The following is a 20,264-nucleotide window of genomic DNA, read 5'->3' on the forward strand; positions in this document are numbered from 1 at the left end:
GAAGGACGCGGGCTGCCAGCCGGGAGGTTGGGGAGGGAGGAGAGCCTGGCAGCCAGCTGTGCTGGCGGACCTGAGGACGCCTCCCTCCTCGGCCCGCGCCCCAGTCAGCCGGTCCCCTTCCCTCCCACAGGGAGCGGACATGGACTTCGACTCGTACCAGCACTATTTCTACGACTATGACTGCGGGGAAGATTTCTACCGCTCCACTGCGCCCAGTGAGGACATCTGGAAGAAATTCGAGCTGGTGCCGTCGCCCCCCACGTCGCCGCCCTGGGGCTCGGGTCCCGGCGCCGGGGACTCAGCCCCTGGAATTGGTCCCCCAGAGCCATGGCCCGGAGGGGGCGCCGGGGACGAGGCGGAATCCCGGGGCCATTCGAAAGGTTGGGGCAGGAACTACGCCTCCATCATTCGCCGTGACTGCATGTGGAGCGGCTTCTCCGCCCGGGAACGGCTAGAGAGAGCAGTGAGCGACCGGCTCGCCGCCGGCGCACCCCGGGGGAACCCGCCCAAGGCGCCCGCCGCCCCAGACTGCGCTCCCGGCCTCGAAGCCGGCAACCCGGCTCCCGCTGCCCCCTGTCCGCTGGGCGAGCCCAAGACCCAGGCCTGCTCGGGGTCCGAGAGCCCAAGCGACTCGGGTAAGGACCGCCCCGGGCCATCTAAGAGGGGGGCACCCCAAGGGTGGCCAAAACTCTGCCGCTGTCTGAGGTCTGGCATTGGGTCTTCGCAAGCCTTTCGGCCACCTCCCCCTTTCTCTGGCTGAAGCTACCGGTGTAGCCCTCAGCAGTGTCTAGTCTGGCACGTGGGTGTGTTAGTAAACAGTTTGAAGAAGTGGCGTGGGAGCCAGCGTCCTTTCGATGATGATTGGAGCCCCAGGGGACCAGGGAGACTGGGTGAGGCTTAGCGTTTAGGGAAAACAATACTGGGATTGGACTGTAGGGGGTTCCGGTCCTCCAGAGGCTAGAGGGGGGTCTCTTAAGGGTTACTCCAGGCTTGAAGTTTTTTGTTGCTGCCACTTTCCCTGGGAAACTCACACTCCCCTAGGGAGAGAGGAAGCTGAGGAGCCTTGTGTGTGGAGCCAAAGCCTTCACTCTTTAAAAAGATCTAGTCTTCTGTCTGCTTTACTTTAAAAGGGCAATAATGCCCTCCCATTGCACCTCCCACCCCTTACCATTTGTACACCGCACAATCACCCACGAGTCAGGCAGCAGAGCAATGAATGCTCCCAGTTAACAGATGGGAAGACTGAGGCTTAAAAATAGGAAATCACTAGAAGTGAGCCCCATCTTCTTTTGCCCCGTCCTCCATTGCACCCAGGCACTTCTTCCTTGATGTTTCTAGGGTCTTCATGGTAGCTTATCCTAGAGTGGCTACACTTTGTATTTTGTTGCTTTGGCCTGGGTTGGAAAGATGTTCCTCTAGCTCCCTCCTAATTTCACCTGTGGGCTTCTCTAGCTGCTTCCTTGCATTCAACAAACGTTTGCTGGCCCCTGCTTAGTGCCAAGCTCTGAGCTAGGTGCTGGGGTCACAGATATGGAGCTCCAGCCCTCCTCCGCTATCTTTGGATGCAAATTTAAACCTCCCTAAGGGCAGACTTCAGCATCCTGTTCTTAGCTTTGCCTCTTAGACCTCTACCCATGAGAAAGACTGCAGAAGGTGCTTTTATAGGGTGCCAACTGACTAGCATCAGGTAAATCAGGATCTAGGAAGTTCGCCATAGCTTTTAAGAAGAACTTTTACATAACCTTTTGAGCGGGAACTGGGGAGTGGGTACCCAAGTTGTCCTATAGTTACATGGGAAGATAAGGATAAGAAGAAATTAAAAGTCAATTTTTTTTCTTTTTTTGGTCCACTGTTAAGGTCATTTTTAACCTGCTTGCTTTCAACACCAAGAGCTTGTGTTTGTTTAATGGCTGGAATGGGAGTTTTGAGATCAAGAAACCAATAAAGATCTATCTTGACAAAAGCTGATGGAGTGGTAGAGTGGAAAGAGCATTGTTTGGGGAGTTTGGAGATCTTAGTTTGAGATTCAGAACATTACAAAGGTGATATGTGGACTTGGCTAGTCTGGATCTCAGTTTCTCCCTCGCACATAAGAGGGTTGGACGTGATTGTCTGGGTAGAGTTAGACCATCTCTGAAAAAAATGCTGTCTTACGTAATTTCTTCCTTAGGCAGAACCTTACCAGCTAGGAGGTTTAACACTGAAATATTAAAGGTTTGGGATGTGGGAACGCTTCCTGAATCATTTTCTGACTTGCCCTTTAACCTGAACCTGTTTGCAAGCCCCTGGTTCACTCACAGGCCACATGGCCCAGAACAAAATGCAACAGATTGCAAACAATAAGGGGGGGGCGGTGGGGAGAGTGACTGACTGCAAGGCTCAGCCAATAGGGGCTAGGGGCTGGGTAAAACAGCATTCCATACACAGCTCAGCCAGCCAATCACAGGCCTTGTGGCCAGGAGGGCTGAATGGTCAGGTTTTATTAATGGAGAAATAATGCGATTGTCCACACAATGGAAGGCTTCCTGACAAAGGGGCTCAAGGATCCCGATATGCAAAATAGGCCAAGAACTGAGCTCTCCCGTTGTTAGGCTGAAATGCATTAAGGTGGCCTTCTGTGTGGGGGCTGTGAAACGTGAAGCCGGAAGACTTTCCCCCAGTTGTACTCCCCTGGTTGGGTAGCCTAAGAGACCTTTGAGCCAGGGAATGACGGGGGCATGTCCAGGCATCTCCAGGTCTCTTGGTGTTTTGGCCCTTGGATTGGGCCATTCTGTTGCTGCTCAGTTCCCTGCCCCCCCCGCACAGGTCACTCGCAAATGGTCGCCTGTACCTTTGTGAGGTTCCTGCAGCTTTTGCCGACCTGCTATTACAAATCCAACCCTATTCTCGTCCAAGGAAGGGGGTGGGGCAGGCGACCTATAAATGATGGATGACTAGGAACCCATTGAAACCAGGAGCAAAATGCTCCTGAGGGAAACCCGGTTCCCTCCCCTCTGTGGGTGAGGAGGGATGGGTTATGTGTAGCCCTCCCTTCTCTGAATCTTCAGCTGAAAGGGATGGCAGAATAGAGAGGTGGGGGAATAATAGGATTTATAACTTGTGAAAAGTAACAATTCCCCAAGTGCAGACTGTGCTGGGCAGGAACAAAGGGCAGCTCGGCCCACAGACCCCTCATTTACAATTCTGATGGGGCATGAAAGAGCCCGACCGGGGAAGATCTTTATAGCTAAACTTTGTCCCAGGCCGATAGCTCTTTCTCTCCGTCCCCTCGGTGGGGGAGGGGAGCGCCTGTGCAGACTGGGGGCTGTTGGCTTGGGTCTGCCTTTTGTTCTTATCTAAGCCTTGCTGTGCAAAAGGAAATTGGAGAATATTTTTCTTCTTGCTTATTTCCCCTCCTTTCCTTCACACTGCCCTTACCCCATTACAAATGAATCAGTTGTCTTTCCCCTCACTTCTATTTGTTTATATCTAAATGGGGAAAATGTCACCTCTCCCCCCGCCCAGCCTCAGCATAGGCTGTGTGTGTGTGTGTGTGTGTGTGTGTGTGTGTGTGTGTGTGTGTGTGTATTTCTCATGGGGTGTGTTTCTTCCCTGGATCTCTCTTCTTGGACAGAGGGTGAAGAAATCGATGTTGTGACAGTGGAGAAGAGACAGTCCCTGGGCGTACGGAAGCCAGTCACCATCACTGTGCGGGCAGACCCATTGGACCCCTGTATGAAACACTTCCACATCTCCATCCATCAGCAACAGCACAACTATGCTGCCCGTTTTCCTCCAGAAAGCTGTTCCCAAGGAGGGGCTCCAGAGAGAGGTCCCCAGGAAGAGGCTCTAGAGAAAGATCCCCCAGAGGAAAAGGAAGAGGAGGCAGATGAAGAGATCGTGAGCCCCCCACCTATAGAAAGCGAGGCTCCCCAGTCCTGCCACCCCAAACCTGTCAGTTCTGACACTGAGGACGTGACCAAGAGGAAGAACCACAATTTCCTGGAGCGCAAAAGACGGAATGACCTTCGTTCTAGGTTCTTGGCCCTGAGGGACCAGGTACCCACCTTGGCCAGCTGCTCTAAAGCCCCCAAAGTGGTGATCCTGAGCAAGGCCTTGGAGTACTTGCAAGCCCTGGTAGGGGCTGAGAAAAGGATGGCCACGGAGAAAAGGCAGCTCCGATGCCGGCAGCAACAACTGCAGAAGAGAATTGCGTACCTCAGTGGCTACTAGGTGACCAAAAAGCGTGACTGCTCTGTCTTACAAAGACTCGAGTTTCTTTTTTAACCTGCCCTCTCCCCCTTAGTAATTTGCACATGTTGGTTATGGCGGGACAGTCTGAATAGTAGATTCCAGAATGCAGAGCAGCCGGTGCACACACTCATAAGGGCTTGCATTCTTGGAAACCTGGAAACCCAGCTCTCCTCCTTTCCTGACTCAGGGGAGCACTGGGCCTTCTCTGGCGTCTTTGGCTTCTCAGGCAGGCAGCTGAATGGGGAGCCTGGGGTGCCTAGCTCACTAGCTCAGAAGAAAAGCCTGACAGATGCTATGCAACAGGTGGTGGACGTTGTGGGGGGTGAGGGGCTCCAGCCTACATGAAATCTCACACTCCGGATGAGCTTTAGGCTGGGAAAAGATGCTCCCACTGGTGTCTCTGGGGTGCAGCTAGGACAGCTGGGCCCGGACGCTCTCCCCGAGGCTCTTTCCAGGAGACACACGAGCTGTCTTGGGTGAAGACAAGCTCACAGACTTTATCAACATGGACCATTACCTCACTGTCAGACACTTTACAGTAGCTGAGGAGTTGGAAACCTTTAATATATATATATATATATATATATATATATATATATATATAATGATGTTAGCAGACACCCCTCCTCCCACTCTAAATGCTGCGACCTTGAGAACATTTAAAGAGCCTGGCCTCTAGATTCTTTGTCTCAGCCCTCTGGGCCCTTTCCTCTGAGGGAGAAACCATTCTGTCCTCACAAGGGACTTTTTTGTTTCCTTCTGCCTTTGTTATGCAATGGGCTCTCCAGCACCCCCTGCCCACAGGTCAGAAATATTTCCCTAAGACGCTGGGAAATGGGTCCTAGCCTGAGGCCTGGGGAAGGCTTGGAGTCCTGGCCTTGAACTTGTGATCTGCCCAGGTGTTTTCCAACCTGGAATCTTTTCTCAAGGCAGATGTCAGGCCCATCCGGAGGGAGAACTGTACCACTTCCTCTTTCCTACTTCCCTCTCAATCCCTGACTGGTACGTTTGAAGTTCTACCAGAACCCTGCGAGCTGTCCTAGTGCAACTCCCAAAGAGCTTGCTGGCTCTGCAGCCACCCTCGGGCCCCTCGCCGGCCTAACATGAGTCCCGACACGAGTCTGATCTCTTTCTCAGTCTGGGCCTTACTGCAGTTCTTGCCGGGAGAGCTGCTGGGACTCATCCAGTGCTCCAGGAGGTGGACTAGTTTCCTGCTGGGTTTTAGAGGAGCTTCCAGGAGCTCTGCCTAGCTGACCATGACGGATTTTGCCCCAGGTGAAGTTGGTACCTCCAAGTGGACTCCAGGTGCAGCCTCCAGTCTGGAAAGACATCTAACCCAACAGGTGTCATGTGGGCATTCAGGAGCCCCAAAATCTGGCCTGGAAGAAAGATCAGCCCCTCCAGAACTCTGCCCAGGGCAGCAGGTGCCTCCTGGCTGTGGTTTTGAAAGTGTGGGGGGCGAGGAGAGGGGTAGAACATTCTCTGTGGCTCTGGGAAAGCCAGCTGCTACTTCCAAACTTATTATGCACAGTGGTCTGTTTCTGAGGTTGTTTTCTGGCCTCAGAGAACCCCAGTGGAAATTTGGAACAAATCTCTCTACCTTCTGGAGTATGGTGTTTGGGACCCATCTGACTTCTGGAACTGTCTTTGGAGAACCGGTGGGATGTAGGTTACTGATGTATCACCTGAATAGCTTGTGTTTTATAAGCTGCTGTTGGGTATTAGGCTGGGAGCAGTGGTTTGTTTTATTGGTTTTCTTTTTTTAATACTGTATTTTTGTATGCCTTTTGCAAGGTGGTGTTAATTGTTTTGTACAAGAAAAAAAAACCTCTTGGGCAATTCTCCTGTTGCAAGAGTCTGATTTATTTTGAAAGGCAAGTTTACCTGAAATTTTGTATTTAGTTGTGGTTATCGATTGCCTGATTTTAAAACGTTGCCTTCTGAGACTTCTGCTAATAAAAGATTTCTCAAACATGTCAGAGTGGGGGCACCTTATGCCAACCAAGTCCCCCTGAGCCAAGGAAAACGATTTCCGGGTAACCGCCAGCGGTCCAGAGGGTTGCATTTCTCTAACCACGGTGCTAACCAGGTCATTCCAGTTCGGGTTCCTGAAATGCCATTTCAGACATGCCCAAACAATGTAGGTTCAGTCCGTGGTGTACTCCGTGAACGCGGCATTCTCTTGTGAAAAGCAGAGAGGGCTGAATTTGAACTTTAGAAGGTTTGAAATCCCAGTTACACCACTTGTTTCTGTGCCTTTTAGCTTTACCTTTCTGACCCCTAGTTTCCTTATATGTAAAATGGGGATATTAATGAAGATAGTAGACTTTAAACCCCTTTAAAAAAATTTTTTTTAATTTATTTATTTTTAGGAGGCAGAGCACAAGTGGGGAGGAGTGAAGAGAGACACACACACACACACACACACACAATCTAAAGCAGGCTCCAGGCTGTCAGCACAGAGCCTGATGCAGGACTCAAACTCACAAACTGTGAGATCATGACCTGAGCCGAAGTCGGACACTTAGCCACCTGAGCCACCCAGGCGCCCCTAAACCCCTTTCTTAAAAGTGTGAAGCCTTATATTCTTTTAGGTGGTACCAGATTCTTACCTTGGTGGTATCATGACCAGGCAGGATATCTTAAAAATTCTCTGGGGGTGCCTGGGTGGCTCGGTTAAGTATCCAACTTCGGCTCAGGTCATGATCTCACGGTTTGTGAGTCCAGCCCCTCGCCGAACTCTGTGCTGACAGTTCAGAGCCTGGAGCCTGCTTCAGATTCTGTGTCTCCCTCTCTCTGCCCCTCCCCTGTTCATGTTCTGTCTCTCAATAATAAATAAACGTTAAAAAAAGAATTCTCTAAAGGTTTTGTGATGTGATATGATTTTTTTTTTCTTCCTCCCTCAATTAATGAAAACAAAGGCAGGCTCCTCTTCCTTTCCATAGTCTTCCTAAACTTGCCCTATGTGCAGGAGGGAAGAATTGAATAACAGCTGTTCCTGATAGAACACTGCCTATGTCAAAGCACTCTGCCCCCTCTTTCATGTTACACCACGACCAACTGTGCGCCAGGGCTATGAAAGAGGAAACTGAGATTTTTTTTCCATAATAAATATTTATTCATTTTTGAGAGCAAGAGCTTAAGCGAGGGAGGGATGGTTAGGGGGACAGAGGACCCGAAGCAGGCTCTGTGCTGACAGCAGCCAGCCTGATACAGGGCTCGAACTCATGAACCCATGAGACCATGACCTGAACCAAAGTTCAACACTCAACCGACCTAGCCACCCAGGCATCCCAGAACCTGAGGTTCTAAGAGCAAAACGAAACTGCCCAAAGGTACTCAGTTATTCGGCTAGGAAGTCAATGAGTTGGGATCTAAACTCGCTTTTGCCTGTCTCCACAGTCAGAGGTCTCAACTACTACTACCTGGTTGTGTTGGCATGGGGTGTGTGGAGGAGGTAAACATGGAATTCCATTACTTCTGCTTGTTGAAATTGTCTCTGTGGGACCATTGCGCCTGCCAGTTACAGGGACGGAGTGGAGCAAATGTTCCATGACCAGTCACTCTGCCGCATTTGAGGGCTGGGTGGGTTAGTCTTGCCCCAAAAGGGCCCCTTCTGGGACTGCGAAAGGCAAACAGAAAGGCAAACTCAGAAAGGCCATGAGTATCATGGTGCAAGAGGGCCACTTTGCCTCTGCTAATCCTCTACAGTTGAGAGCTGGCTGGTACTGCCCACCAACTTGCCCTCTCTCCTTTGGAGCCTGAGTAGAGTCAAAAAATTCCTATAAATTCCTTATGTTTACAAAGGAATGTTTACATCACGAGTAGGCACCCTCTGCCACATGGTACTGGAGCCCAGGGCAGTTTCTTGCTCAAGGTCACATAACAAAATCAGAATCCCAAACCCAATCCCCTGTCAGGTCAACTTTCCACTCAACCCCTACTGCCTCTAAATCACAGAACCTAGTTTGTAAGTAACTGTTTGATAAACATAGATTTGCACCGTTGGGACCTTTTTCTTAAAACTTCAGTTCCCTCTTTCAGTTCTTGTCACTCTGCTCCCAGTATATTCATCCTTCTTTTTTGATGCCATTTGTCAAGAGGGTAATTTGTAGGATTTCTCTTCCTCTCTTAGGCCTTGAAAGGATTCATGGGCCCTCTGTACAACAGCAGGGGCCCCTAGGTCCGGGTACTAATGCTAGTTGTTTTACGTATCTTAATTCTCACAATAACCTGGAGAACAGGCTGGCGTCAGTTCCATTTCACAGATGAACAAACTGAAGATTCTGAGACATTGAAATCAGTCGTCTGAGCCCACGCAGCTAGTGCCAGCTGCCTGACTCCAAACTTCAGTTCTTTTGAGTCTAACTCTGCTGAGAAAGGAGTGGGAATAAAGCCATCTCCTGGGGGGAAGGGAGGGTGTTTCTGGAATGTGAAGTATTTTAAGCTCCTTCCTAGCTCATTTCTACAGACTCCTACCTCTATCTTTGTCTGAAAATAGCTGGGAGTTTATTCCTGGATTTCGGAGAACAAGTTCTACAAATTAGGTTTGCCTCAGAATAGTATAACTAAGGGACTCTGCACATAGACCATAAGGGGCAGCCGAGAAGCCACACTTAGTGTAGAAAAGAAAGGCCATCCTCTGTGTTAGACAATAAAAAGGCAAAAGTGTGTGCTAATTCCTGCCTCTGTTGACAGGGGATATTTTGGGGGGAACGAAACAGGCTGAACTCTCTTAGATGTGCTGAATTTGTCTAAGGTGCTCCCAGGGTTAGGATATTCCAGAATATTCACTTTAGAAGGAGAAGGGGAGGATGGGGATGACTTTGGTGATCTAGAAGGTGATAGGAGGGAGTGAGAAAGAGGTTCCTTTCTAAGGAGAAGATAACCCGTTGGCAGATGATTGATGAGTGGGTGACTGGGCAGGGGTGAACGGGAGGTGTCTAAATGTGTCAGCTAAAGTTCCGTTGGGGTGTGAGCATTTCTACTTTAAGCCCAGTGGGCATCTCTTGTTAATGTCTCTATTTGGAACTGCTGCCAAAGGGATCAACTGTATTAAAGTTACCTATTCTTTGGGCCAGGAAATGTAAGATGTTTTTAAAGTCTCTAATCAGGTGAGTTATTAAATAATTACACTCTGAGCCAGAGGCGTAGTAGGTGCCTAGGAGGTGTTGGATTGTCTTTAAACTTGGGGGAAGCAGAACAGTTAAGTGATCTCCCCCACCCAATAGATCTTAGTTCCAAGTCTGGCTCTGCATTTTTCAGCTGCACCTTTGCTACCACCTTGGGCAAATCATTACCTTCTCCCAGCCCCAGTTTCCTCCTCTGTAAAACAAGTATAATAACAGCACCCACTTCAATGAATGTTGTGACCAATAGTAAGTGCTCAGTGTAAGAGTCATCTTAAGGTGGAGATGAAGAACTCCGTGCACCGATGACCCCCACCCCTCACCTGCAGGCCTGGAAGGTCCTGCCCCAGTTTGAAAACAGCCAATCATGAAGCCCCAGCTTCTCATCACCCTGACAGAGGAGGCAATCTATTCCATCCCGCCACATCCCTGAAATGCCCTTATTTGATAATCTGCCCTCCCAAAATCAAACCCAGAAGCCCCTCACCCATAACCCCCCCCCATCGCCTATCAGGCGCGACTTCCCTGACTCCCCACTCCCTCCCGGGGTCATGGAACTTCGCCCGGGAATCGCAGATCCCAATAAAGGCTTTCTTGGCTCCATAACCTGGTCTCTTTCTTTCCTCTCATCTCTGCCTCCATCTATTAAATCTTACACTCAGTAAATGATTAGCGTTATTCAAACCATTTACTAAGCCACACCTAGAATACAGATTAGTCATATGTAAAAAGTGATAGAAGAGATTGGTACACATATTGGTGCCTCAAGAGGCAATAAGTTATCAAGGAAAGAGTAGTCAGGGTTTGGGGAGACTGAGCTAGGCAGTGGACACAGACCTGAGCTTCTGTCTGGTCCATAGCATCCTATGACCCACAGCAGGCAGGAGCTGTGAGCCTCTGATGCTGTTGCACATAATGGACCCTCCATTTGCTTTTACTGGGGACTGACTGTGGTGCCTTCAAACTGAGCAGGAGTCGATGGACTCCATTTAGACAGTTAAACCCTCAAATGCCTATTTTGTTCAGGCAGTGACTCTCAAACTTGAGTCTGTGTTAAGAATCTACCCATCCCACCTGAGACAGTAGGTCAGAGCCAGGAATCTACACTGCTGCCCAACAAGCAGGAAGGTGGAATCCTGAAGTCACACTTAGAAGAATTTTGGAATAAGGAGTTGGAGCCAGATCCTATGGAGATTAAAAAAAAAAATCACTAGAGGTGGTATTGATGACATAGTATAATGGTTTAAGAACAGGGATTTGGAGTTACTACCTGTGTGATGTTGGGCAAATCACTTAATCTCCCTGGGTCCTAGAAGTTTCCTTCTTCTCTGAAATGTATGTAATATTAATACCTACCTCATAGGACTGTGGTCAAGATTAAACAAGTTATTATATGTACAAAACTGAGGATAGTGTCTGCCCCATAGTTAGAGCAATGATATATGAAGCTATGGTTCCTTGCGGAAGTTTATGAGCGTGCAAACACCATCACAAAATAAGGCAGTGTGTGTCTCAGTCAAGGGCTACAAGTCTCAGAAGGGGAAGAGAGCACTTTGGAGTCATCAAGAAAGTTCTCGTTGGAGATACGGTGACTGTAACTGGAACCAGAAGTCCCAGAAACATTTGGCTAAGTGAAGAAGAGGAAGGTGTTCTAGGCTGAGGGACTAGTGTTGAGGAAGAGGGATTGTGGGAACGCTGTACGGAATCTGGGGAATAAGGAACAATCTGGTCTGATGTGCTGGCTGGGCTGTCTCATTCTTACAAAACAAGAGGGGTTGCACTGGATTTCTAAGAGGATGCTTTCGATAGCAAACATCCTCAGTGAGTCTTTCAAATAGGGAAGTCAGGGAAAGAAACTGATTGTGGTTTCAAGATTTGAGGTGAGGGGGTCATACAAAATAGAGCACCCAACAGGAAGTGGAGGATGTGATACTAAAGCTTTAGGAAGGGATTTGAAATGAAGGTACAGATTTGAGACTCAGAATATAAAGATGACAAAGGCCCAACATGCCGAGCTTTGAGAAAGAGAAAGGGCCAGAGACACAGAGGACAGGGCTTGCAAGAGCCATGAGATCAGGATTGGAAAGAAGGTCTTACAGCTCTGTATCTTTTTCCTTTTTGCGCTTTCCTCACTCTGATTTTGCAGCCTTTAGGGATTTGCTGTGGGCGTGCAGGCCCTCTTTGAGAGCTGAGAAGACTGGAAGTGAGCCCCCTTTGAGAACATTCTGGTGTGCTCTGGAGAAAACCCTATAACTCAACCTTAGCTGGAACATAAACCATAAGACATGGTGAGCTCTATCTCTTGTGAGGGGAACCTTAATTGTTTGGAGCAAATCTGGGCTCCCAAATCTGAATCAGCCAATTGCTAATGGAAAGTGCAACCAATGGAAAATATCATGATTACTCAGGCACTGTACTGATTGAGTTTTGTCCCTCACCAAATACATGCCTATCCAGAACCTATGAATGTGGCCTGAAATAGGGTATTTGCCGATGTCATCAAGTTAAGATGATGTTATATTGGATTGAGGTGGGCTCTAATCCAATACCTGGGGTCCTAGGGAGGGAAAAATTTGGACAAGACACACACAGAGAAGATGGTCATAGGAATACAGAGGCAGGATTGGCATCATGCTGCCACAAACCAAGGATTCCAGCAACCGCTAGAATCCTAGAAGAGGCAAAGAGGGATTCTTCCCTAGAGGGAACCTTGGGAGGAATTCCCTCCTAATACCTTGATTTTGGGTTTTTGGAGTCCAGAACTGTGAGAGAATAAATTTCTGTTGGTTTATGTGACACTAAGTGAAACTAATACAGGCACCAAATTTATTGTGAAATAATCCCACAGGAAATATTCTTTTATATGGGATACCTAGTTAGTATGGGAGTCAGGCTGCAAGAGCTCCTTGGGTTGTATAAAAAGCTAGTATTTTCAACTCAACTTTTCTTCTCTTACCTTGGAAGGACATGCTTCAGGCCTCCCCTGGCATGTTCCTCCTTCTGTCCCATCACAGAATCCCTAGATTTCCATTGTTGAACATTTGAACTTTCTGGATGCTTCACTTTGAATGGCTTCACCTTTAGCTTTCTCCCTATGCTTCTTTTTTTAAAAAACAAATGTTTTTTTTTTGTTTTTTTTGTTTTTCCACGCATGCAAAAGCAAAGGGCTTTATTATGGGCTTAGGGGGCGCCTGAGTGGCTCAGTCAATTAAGCTCCGACTTTGGCTCAGGTCATGATCTTGTGGTCTGTGAGTTTGAGCCCCACGTCAGGCTCTGCACGCTGACAGCTCAGAGCTTGGAGCCTGCTTTGGATTCCGTGTCTCAATCTCTTTCTGTCCCTTCCCGCTCTTTCTCTTTCTTTCTCTCTCAAAAATAAACTTTAAAAATTTTTTTAAATATTTTTAAGAAGGTATTTTTTTAAAGTTTATTTTTATTTATTTTGAGAGAGAGATAGAGGGCGAGCAGGGAAAAGGAGGAGAGAAAGAGAGAATCCCAAGCAGGCTGTACATTGTCAGTATGGAGGCTGATGTGGGGCTCAGACTCATGAACTGGGAGATCATGACCTGAGCTGAAGTCAAGAGTCAGATGCTTAACTGAGCCACCCAGGAGCCCTTCTAAACATTTTTTAAAATAAATTATTTAAAATAAAAAAGGGCAGGAAATAATAATGATGAACACTAATGGGTCATCACCCAGATATCCCCTCTATCTCTCTGCACTTCTGCCGTTCTCCTTTTTTGCCATGTTCTCATGCCTGGCCCGTCCCATGCTCTCAATTTCCTAAAGAAGGTGAGGCAGGTGCATAGGTTACCCACCCTGACTGTACATCCATCCTACAGACACTGTACGACACACACACGCTAAGGATACGGATTAGGTGGCTGGTTGTAGACTTTCAGAAGGGGAGGCAAAGAATTATTACCTTCCAAGTAATTTGAGTATCCCTAGTTCCTTATTCTTAAATTTTGGATCTGCTTTTTTGGACCGAACCTACCCCAGCATTTTTGCCTTTTCAACCAGAAATTCTTTATCCCTAATAATCTGTAAGCAGTGGAGTATGTTGAAAATATGCTACTGTTTCCCTCACCTTAGATGTACACATATACCTTAAATGAAAGACCCTCTTGCCTCTTGAGTTATCTTTCAGAATAGATGGAACTGCTTCCCATCTGGCCTCACAGAAGGCAGAGAGGGGTCAGGGCTAATACCTGGGCATGACTACAAATAGCTTTCTTGACTCTCTTTTGTACCTTTTGTTTCTTTATTACTCTGCAAAGCTTCCCATTAGAGGGTTTATATATACGTGTGTGTGCGTGTATCTATATACACACATATACATATGTATACATACATACACACATATATATATATTAGAGGGAATATATATATTTAGAAATTCTTATTAACTCTTGGTCATAGACTTCAATTTCCTAATTTTCCCTTGAACTTAAACTCTCCAGTTAGCATTTCAAGTTATTGATATCTTGAAGGAACTATTCTTAATATAATTTAGAGTTCAGAAGATCATTAGGGAGACAAATACAGGTACAAATGGAATAGCCTAAAGGTATTTAAAAAATATGTTCCTATTCTCTTTTTGTAGGGCTGGTAGATTAAAATAAATGGAAACGGTATGATGTTTTTCTCACTTCCCCTGAATTGTTTTGAACCATGGGCTCCATTCTGATTTAGGAGTGTTTCCTGCTCAGCACTTCAGTGATAATTCTCCCTATGGTCTATAGGATCCCTGTTCTCTTTGTTTCTATAGCAACAGTCCCGTGTTGCTTGGCTAGAAGCAATTTTCTGCTGCTGTGGTGAAGCCCCATTTTTTTCATTCCTTTCTCCCCAGTTGCCTTGGTAACCAGCCTCTCCCTCTTTGGGTCTCTCAGTGGTAAATTCCACTCCCCTCTTTTTTCTCTCTCTAGTAACAGTCACCTGGTCATAACTTGGACAGTGCTTTCCCATCTGTGAGTGAGCACACTCTGTCATGGTCAGATTGTCATCATGAAATTAGCTTCTCTTTTGCTTTATTTGCATCATTTCTCCCGCCTGCCATCTTTCTAGTGGTTGTCATGGTAACCGTACCCTCTGAAAGTCTCCAGGCAAAGACTCTACAGTTAACAACCATCATGTGAGAGTGTCTGCCAATATATGGCCACACATCTCGATTTTAAAACCAGCCCCAGGCGGGTACCACAAATTGGAAAGAACAGGCTTTTGATCAAAGCTGACTGGACTGAGAAAAGGAGGAATAGGGAACCCTGGTTCTGATGTTCTCCAAACAATATACGTGGCTACAAGGTTTAGGCTGGGTCTGCAAGAGTGCCCATTATGCCAGCAGTGATCCAAGTGATTGAGAAATGTATTGGCGGTTATTCCAGGCAGGCCTATCATATGATCTAAATTTCCAGGGGTAATTCCTCTGACCCAAGGGATCCTGGTGATATGACCTGAGGGCTAGGCAGAGCCAAGTAATCTCAGGGAGAAAAAAATTAACCCTTAAATTGGCTAACAAGGGGTTAGTAAAATAAATATTTAGGTATTTTTACACAGTACTGAAAATTTCTCTGCCCTTAGGCTTCTGCTCTTACCTCTTTAGTGAAACAGATGGGGTGTTACCATTAAAATAACACCAAGTGTTCAGCAAATGTGGTTGTTATGTGCGAGGGTATTGTGGCAGACTCTTCTTGGATATAACTTCCTTTTATCCTGATGACAATCCTCAGAGGTATTTAATGATAAGAAAACTGAGGCTAAGGGGCGCCTGGGTGGCTCAGTTGGTTAAGCATCCGACTCTTGATTTTGGCCTGAGTCATGATCTCACGATTTGTGAATTCGAGTCTCACATCAGGCTCTGTGTTGATAGTGCAGAACCCGCTTGGGATTCTGTCTGTCTGTCTGTCTCTCTCTACCCTTTCCCTGCTTGTGCATGCGCTCTAAAAATAAATAAATAAGCAAACATAACAGGCACCTGGGTGGCTCAGTCAGTTAAGGGTTTGATCTCTCAGTTCTGTGAGTTTGAGCCCCACATTGGGTTCTGTGTTGACAGTATGGAGCCTGCTTAGGCTTCTGTCTGATTCTCTCTCTGCCCCTCTCCTGCTCTCTTTCTGTCTCTCAAAAATAAATAAATAAACTTTAAAAAAGAAATAAACATTAAAAAAATAAAATGAGACTAAGAGGTAAAGAGAGGTCAGGCAGCAGCTGGTAAGTAGCAGAGCTGGGATTTAAACCCGGATCTATCATTTCAAAGCCCTTGCTTTAAGGTTGTGATTCTTGAATTTTAGTCTTCTGATCCCCATTTTTTTAAATGTTTATTCATTTTTGAGAGAGAGAGAGTGAGAGCGAGAGCATGTGCAAGCAGGGGAGGGGTGGAGAGCAAGGGAGACAGAGCAGGCTCCAGGCTCCCAGCTGTTAGCACAGACAGCCCTGACATGGGGCCCAAACCCACAAACCGTGAGATCATGACTTGAGCTGAAGTCAGACACTGAACACCCAGGCACCCCTGCTCTTCATTTTCATTTGAGGGTTACTTCTACATTATCCCTTTTTCCTCCTTATTCTTCCTCTTCATAGTTTGTGGGTGGTTTACTTGCTTTTCTTTGTTCTCAAACCATCTTTTGCATTCTTTTGTCAAAGAGATAGAAAATATTGTCCTTCCTTCTGTATTTGGGTTTGTTTTGTGGGATAAAAACATTAGAGCAGCTGCCCTTGCCTGAGAACTAGGCAGATCTGATCCTGGAGAACACCACACTTCTAGTTCAGTGGCTCCAGAACTAGATAGGCAAACCATTCTCTTCTCCATTTAACACTGCCACATCAGGCACTGTGCGAGGCACTGGAGATATTACCAATGAGCAAGACCTAGGCAGAATCTGTTCCTGCCTCTTTGGAACTAACAGTCTGGAATGGAAGTCAGACAATACACAAGAAGTCAGTATATCATTTTATATTGTAATTAGCGGCATGAAGAAAAGATCTAGATGCCGTGAAAGAAATAACAGGGATAGATTTGAGATAGGATTGCCATCTCCCATTTAAGAGAGGAGAGAGTTTAAAAAAATCTTTTTAATAAATTGACTATCAGTTGCTAAAAAAAACAAAGGGGGAGAAGAATAGTTGAGGCTCTGGCACCAGCTAGTTGAGGGCAGTCAGGTCGAGAACCTCTCAAGCTTGGAATCCTTGGTCCCGCTGCTCCCACCTATTCACTCATCCTCCTAAAGGAGTCCTAGGTCTGCGCAGGCGCACTGGCGGTTGCCATGGGGACAGCTGCTCCCGCACAAGCGCAGATATCTTCAAGATGGCGGCTGCGGCGGCTGCACGAGCAGCTTCTGTGGGCTCCGGGTTCCGGGGTCTGCAACGGACACTGCCTCTTGTAGTGATTCTTGGGGCGACGGGCACCGGCAAATCCACCCTGGCGTTGCAGCTAGGCCAACGGCTGGGTGGCGAAATCGTCAGCGCTGATTCCATGCAGGTATGACAGTGCGGCTGGCCACGGGCCTGTGAACCCCAGAGGCCGCGTGCGGGCCTCTCTGGCCGAGTGGATACCCTGTCGCGTGGGTGTAGTGGGCGAACCCGGAGGCTTGTGGGGCCGAGTGGGCAGGTGAAGGGAACCCATAATCGTTAGATGCTCACCCACCATGTGCCAGACGTAGTGCCAGGCGATTGATTGGCTTTCCTCATCTCATTTACTTCTCACGACGTTACTGTTGGTGGATACTGTCATCTCCATTTGCGCAGAGAAAATTCACCTAGAGAGATGAAACGGCTCTCTCTTGTGTCACATAGCGAATAAGTGGAGGAGGTAGCATTTGAACCTACAGGGTTGACAGGCGTCGGGTAAATATCTTTTGAATGAAAATTACTGCAGAGCCTTTGCTACCTAGAGTATTCAGCGACATCGGTATAGTTGGTTACCATCCGTGAGTGCCTCCTGGGGGTATGGAACAGGGTGGATATTCCTCGAGACCTGGATTCTAGTTCCGGATCTGCCCTCGGCCACGTGAGCTTAATGTTTCTGTAAAGTGGGGGGAAAATGCCACTACTCACAGGGCTATGGTGCTTACTAAGTGAGATCATGAGTTTTAGAATGAAGAGCAAAATCCTGAAGAAGGTCAGGGCCATGCACTTGATAAATGCTTCATTTGCGGTTAGAGGTTTTTAAGCTACTGGCTGTTGGGAGTCGGGAGGCTTTTGTCCTCTTCCCTGAGTTAGAGGAAAGCCCAGGAATCTAGTACACACAGCACCTGGGTGCATTTGGGCTCGGGTTGAGAGTGGGTGACGTTTTGGGTAAATCTGTGATGGAGGAATTACAAATGCTATTTATTGAAGATAATTCACAGTTAATGAGTTTCAGAGAAAATGAGGTGCTTGACTATGAAATGCCTGGCACTGAGTCTGGCCCCCCTACCTGATGGGTACTCAGCAAGGAAGGGCAGTCCTTCCCAGAGACTGCACCCCATAAACCTTTTGAGTGACTTGACCGTCAACACACATGAAATGATTAGGATAATTCAACAAATGTGTGTTTGCAGCCTCTACTATGTGTCAGCTGTAAGAGACTACCTCAAATCCCAGCTCTCTTTTTTTTTTTTTTTGATGGATCCGTTATTTAATCAGGTTCTTTGTAAGACACTTAGAACACCAGTTTGTGAGGGTAAACTCCATTCATGAGAGAAAACACAGAGTGGAGGTAGCCCTGAAACTGAGGGACAGCTTTGATTTTTGGCAGAGTTTGCGAGTCCACAGCTTTCTGATCAACCTTGCGCTGTTCTGTGATCTCGTATTTCTCTTTCTCCATGTTGAAGATCTCCCCTTCCTGGTGTCTGGGTTTACGCAGCTGCTTCTTCTTAAAGTCAGCATCAGTGAGGTGTTTGGGGATTTTCACAGTGCTGATATCAGTTTTGGTGGAGGTGAAAATGACAAATTTCTGGTGTGTTCTACGCAGAGGAACACGATTGAGGGACAGAGGTCCAGTCACAAGCAGCAAACCACTGCTCAGTTGCTTCAGAAAAACCACCCTCCTGCCCCTGTGGCACCCAATGAGGATGATCAGGATGGTCCCAGGCATGATGCTGACCAAAAGGTTTTTTGCCGTGGCTCAACAGCTTCCAAGGCACCTCTTCGGTAGGGTAATACCTGGGCATCTTGCGGAGTTTAACCACTCGGGTACCACCATTCTTGTCACCACTGACTGGTTTTGTGACCATAGCAAGAACCTTCTCCTTCTTTTTCTTTTCACTCCTGGATTTAGCTGCTGAATACTTCCTCTTGTACATGGCCTTCCTCGAATACATAGCCAATCGGGAGTAACTGCCAATTTCTCTGACTAGGATGGGGTTTCGGCTGCAGTGGGGCTTCCCCTTTGGCATTTTAGCCTTGAGGTTACGCTTCTTGACCTTGCCACCAGCATCAGCCTTCTTGGCTTTGGGTTTCTTCTCCTTAGTATCTGGCTTCTCGGCTTTTTCGCCCGCCATCTTGCAAGATGGGAAAGACAATGCCCCAGCTCTCTTTTCTAAGATATGTGACTTCAGCCTGAATCTTTGTGCCTTTGTGTCTTCTGTAAAATAGAAAGAAGAACATCAGTAACAGAACATAATTGTGATGATTAACATGACAAAGTAAAGCACTTAATTCAACGTACGCACTGGAGTACTAAAAATATGATAGGTGCTATTTTCCCGCAGGCCCTTTTGGGGAGACAAAACCATAATCCCTCTCCTCAAGGAGTTTTAGTCCAGCTAAACATGAAATAGAGCAGAATTAGTGTTTGAACTGTGATATTAATGGTGCTTTGCAAGGTGGATGGGCAGGGAGGAGAGATTACAAAATCATACAATTTCTGAGAAGGCAGAAATCAGTGTAGACTGGTGTGGCTAGTCATGGAAAGCTCTCTGAAAAGGGACTTTGAATGTGAAGTTTGGAGAGATAAGAAAGAAGAAAAGGCATTATGTCAAAGGAGAGACCATCAAGGAAGATTTAGAAGGCGAAATGGCATGTGTGTACGTGGGATGGTGAAAGGAGGGGATGAGTCAGGATGAGTAAGGCCGTGTGTAAACATTCGTTTGTCAGTAGTGTGCGTGATGAGTTGGATTTGGGGGTGGGTGTTAGGAATGCAGGGGAAAAGAAGATGTAATCATGTTCAAGTGAGCTGGTCACTAACTGCTGAAAGAATGCACACCATGTGATTGAGGTTTGTGGGCCTGGGAGAGTACGGTGAGCAGGGCAGGAAGTCAGGACGATTTGGCAGGGCACAGTGGGTGTGGCAGCAGGACATCCAAGGGGAGAGTCTCTTGGGCGGGTGGAGAGTGTAACAGGTGTGACCCATGTCGGGAATCTTGCACTTACTGCCTCTGCCTAGTGGAATTTCATCTGTTTAGCCAAGTGGTTTGCTTAGATGTCGCCCTATGAGGCCTTCTCTGATCCTCCTATTTGAAAGAACACACCAGTGTTCCTTGTCCCCTGTCTTTCCCATACACCACACAGAGCCCTGTCAAGGGAATGTTCTCAGTAAGCCATCTTAATTTTATACTTATTTAAAACAATTTTTTAAATGTTTGTTTATTTTTGAGAGAGAGACAGAGACAGAATGTGGGCGGGGGAAGGGCAAAGAGAGAGGGAGACACAGAATCTGAAGCAGACTCCAGCCTTCAGCACAGAGGGGCTCTAATTCACAAACCACGAGTTACTCAAGTCAGCCGCTTAACTGACTGAGCACCCAAGCGCCCCTTAATTTTACATTTATTTTTAAGTAAGTTAGTGGGTTCTGGCAATGAGTGTTGCACACAGCTCTTTAATAGCTATTACCCATTTCTCAGAAATGTTTCTTTATTCATAGCTGTGTACCATAAGGTTGAGGTTGCTGAAGGTCTTGTTGACTGTAAAATAGGTCGTGTCTGTGGGACA

At 47.1% G+C, this 20,264-nt stretch overlaps 2 protein-coding genes and 1 pseudogene across 5 annotated transcripts in view; 2 read left to right on the forward strand and 1 right to left on the reverse strand.

Annotated features, from left to right (window-relative positions):
• MYCL (MYCL proto-oncogene, bHLH transcription factor) overlaps positions 1 to 4,782 on the forward strand; it is a 102,367-nt gene extending 97,585 nt beyond the window's left edge. The window contains exons 2-3 of the mRNA XM_029947537.1: positions 131 to 635; positions 3,614 to 4,782. Coding sequence (XP_029803397.1) covers positions 131 to 635; positions 3,614 to 4,212 — 1,104 coding nt within the window. The 3' untranslated portion in view covers positions 4,213 to 4,782. The remainder of the gene's footprint in view (positions 1 to 130; positions 636 to 3,613) is intronic.
• Positions 4,783 to 16,658: 11,876 nt separating this feature from the next.
• Positions 16,659 to 20,264, forward strand: part of TRIT1 (tRNA isopentenyltransferase 1) — a 48,878-nt gene continuing 45,272 nt past the window's right edge. For all 4 annotated transcript variants that reach the window (XR_003912098.1, XR_003912099.1, XR_003912100.1 and 1 more), the window contains exon 1: positions 16,659 to 16,833. Coding sequence is in view for 1 of the 4 variants with exons in the window: in XM_029948666.1 (XP_029804526.1) it covers positions 16,660 to 16,833 (174 nt within the window). In the remaining 3 variants the exon portion in view is untranslated. The remainder of the gene's footprint in view (positions 16,834 to 20,264) is intronic.
• Positions 17,995 to 18,835, reverse strand: LOC115299299 (annotated as a pseudogene).

The sequence above is a fragment of the Suricata suricatta genome, chromosome 8, assembly GCF_006229205.1.
Source record: "Suricata suricatta isolate VVHF042 chromosome 8, meerkat_22Aug2017_6uvM2_HiC, whole genome shotgun sequence".
NCBI lineage: Eukaryota > Metazoa > Chordata > Mammalia > Carnivora > Herpestidae > Suricata > Suricata suricatta.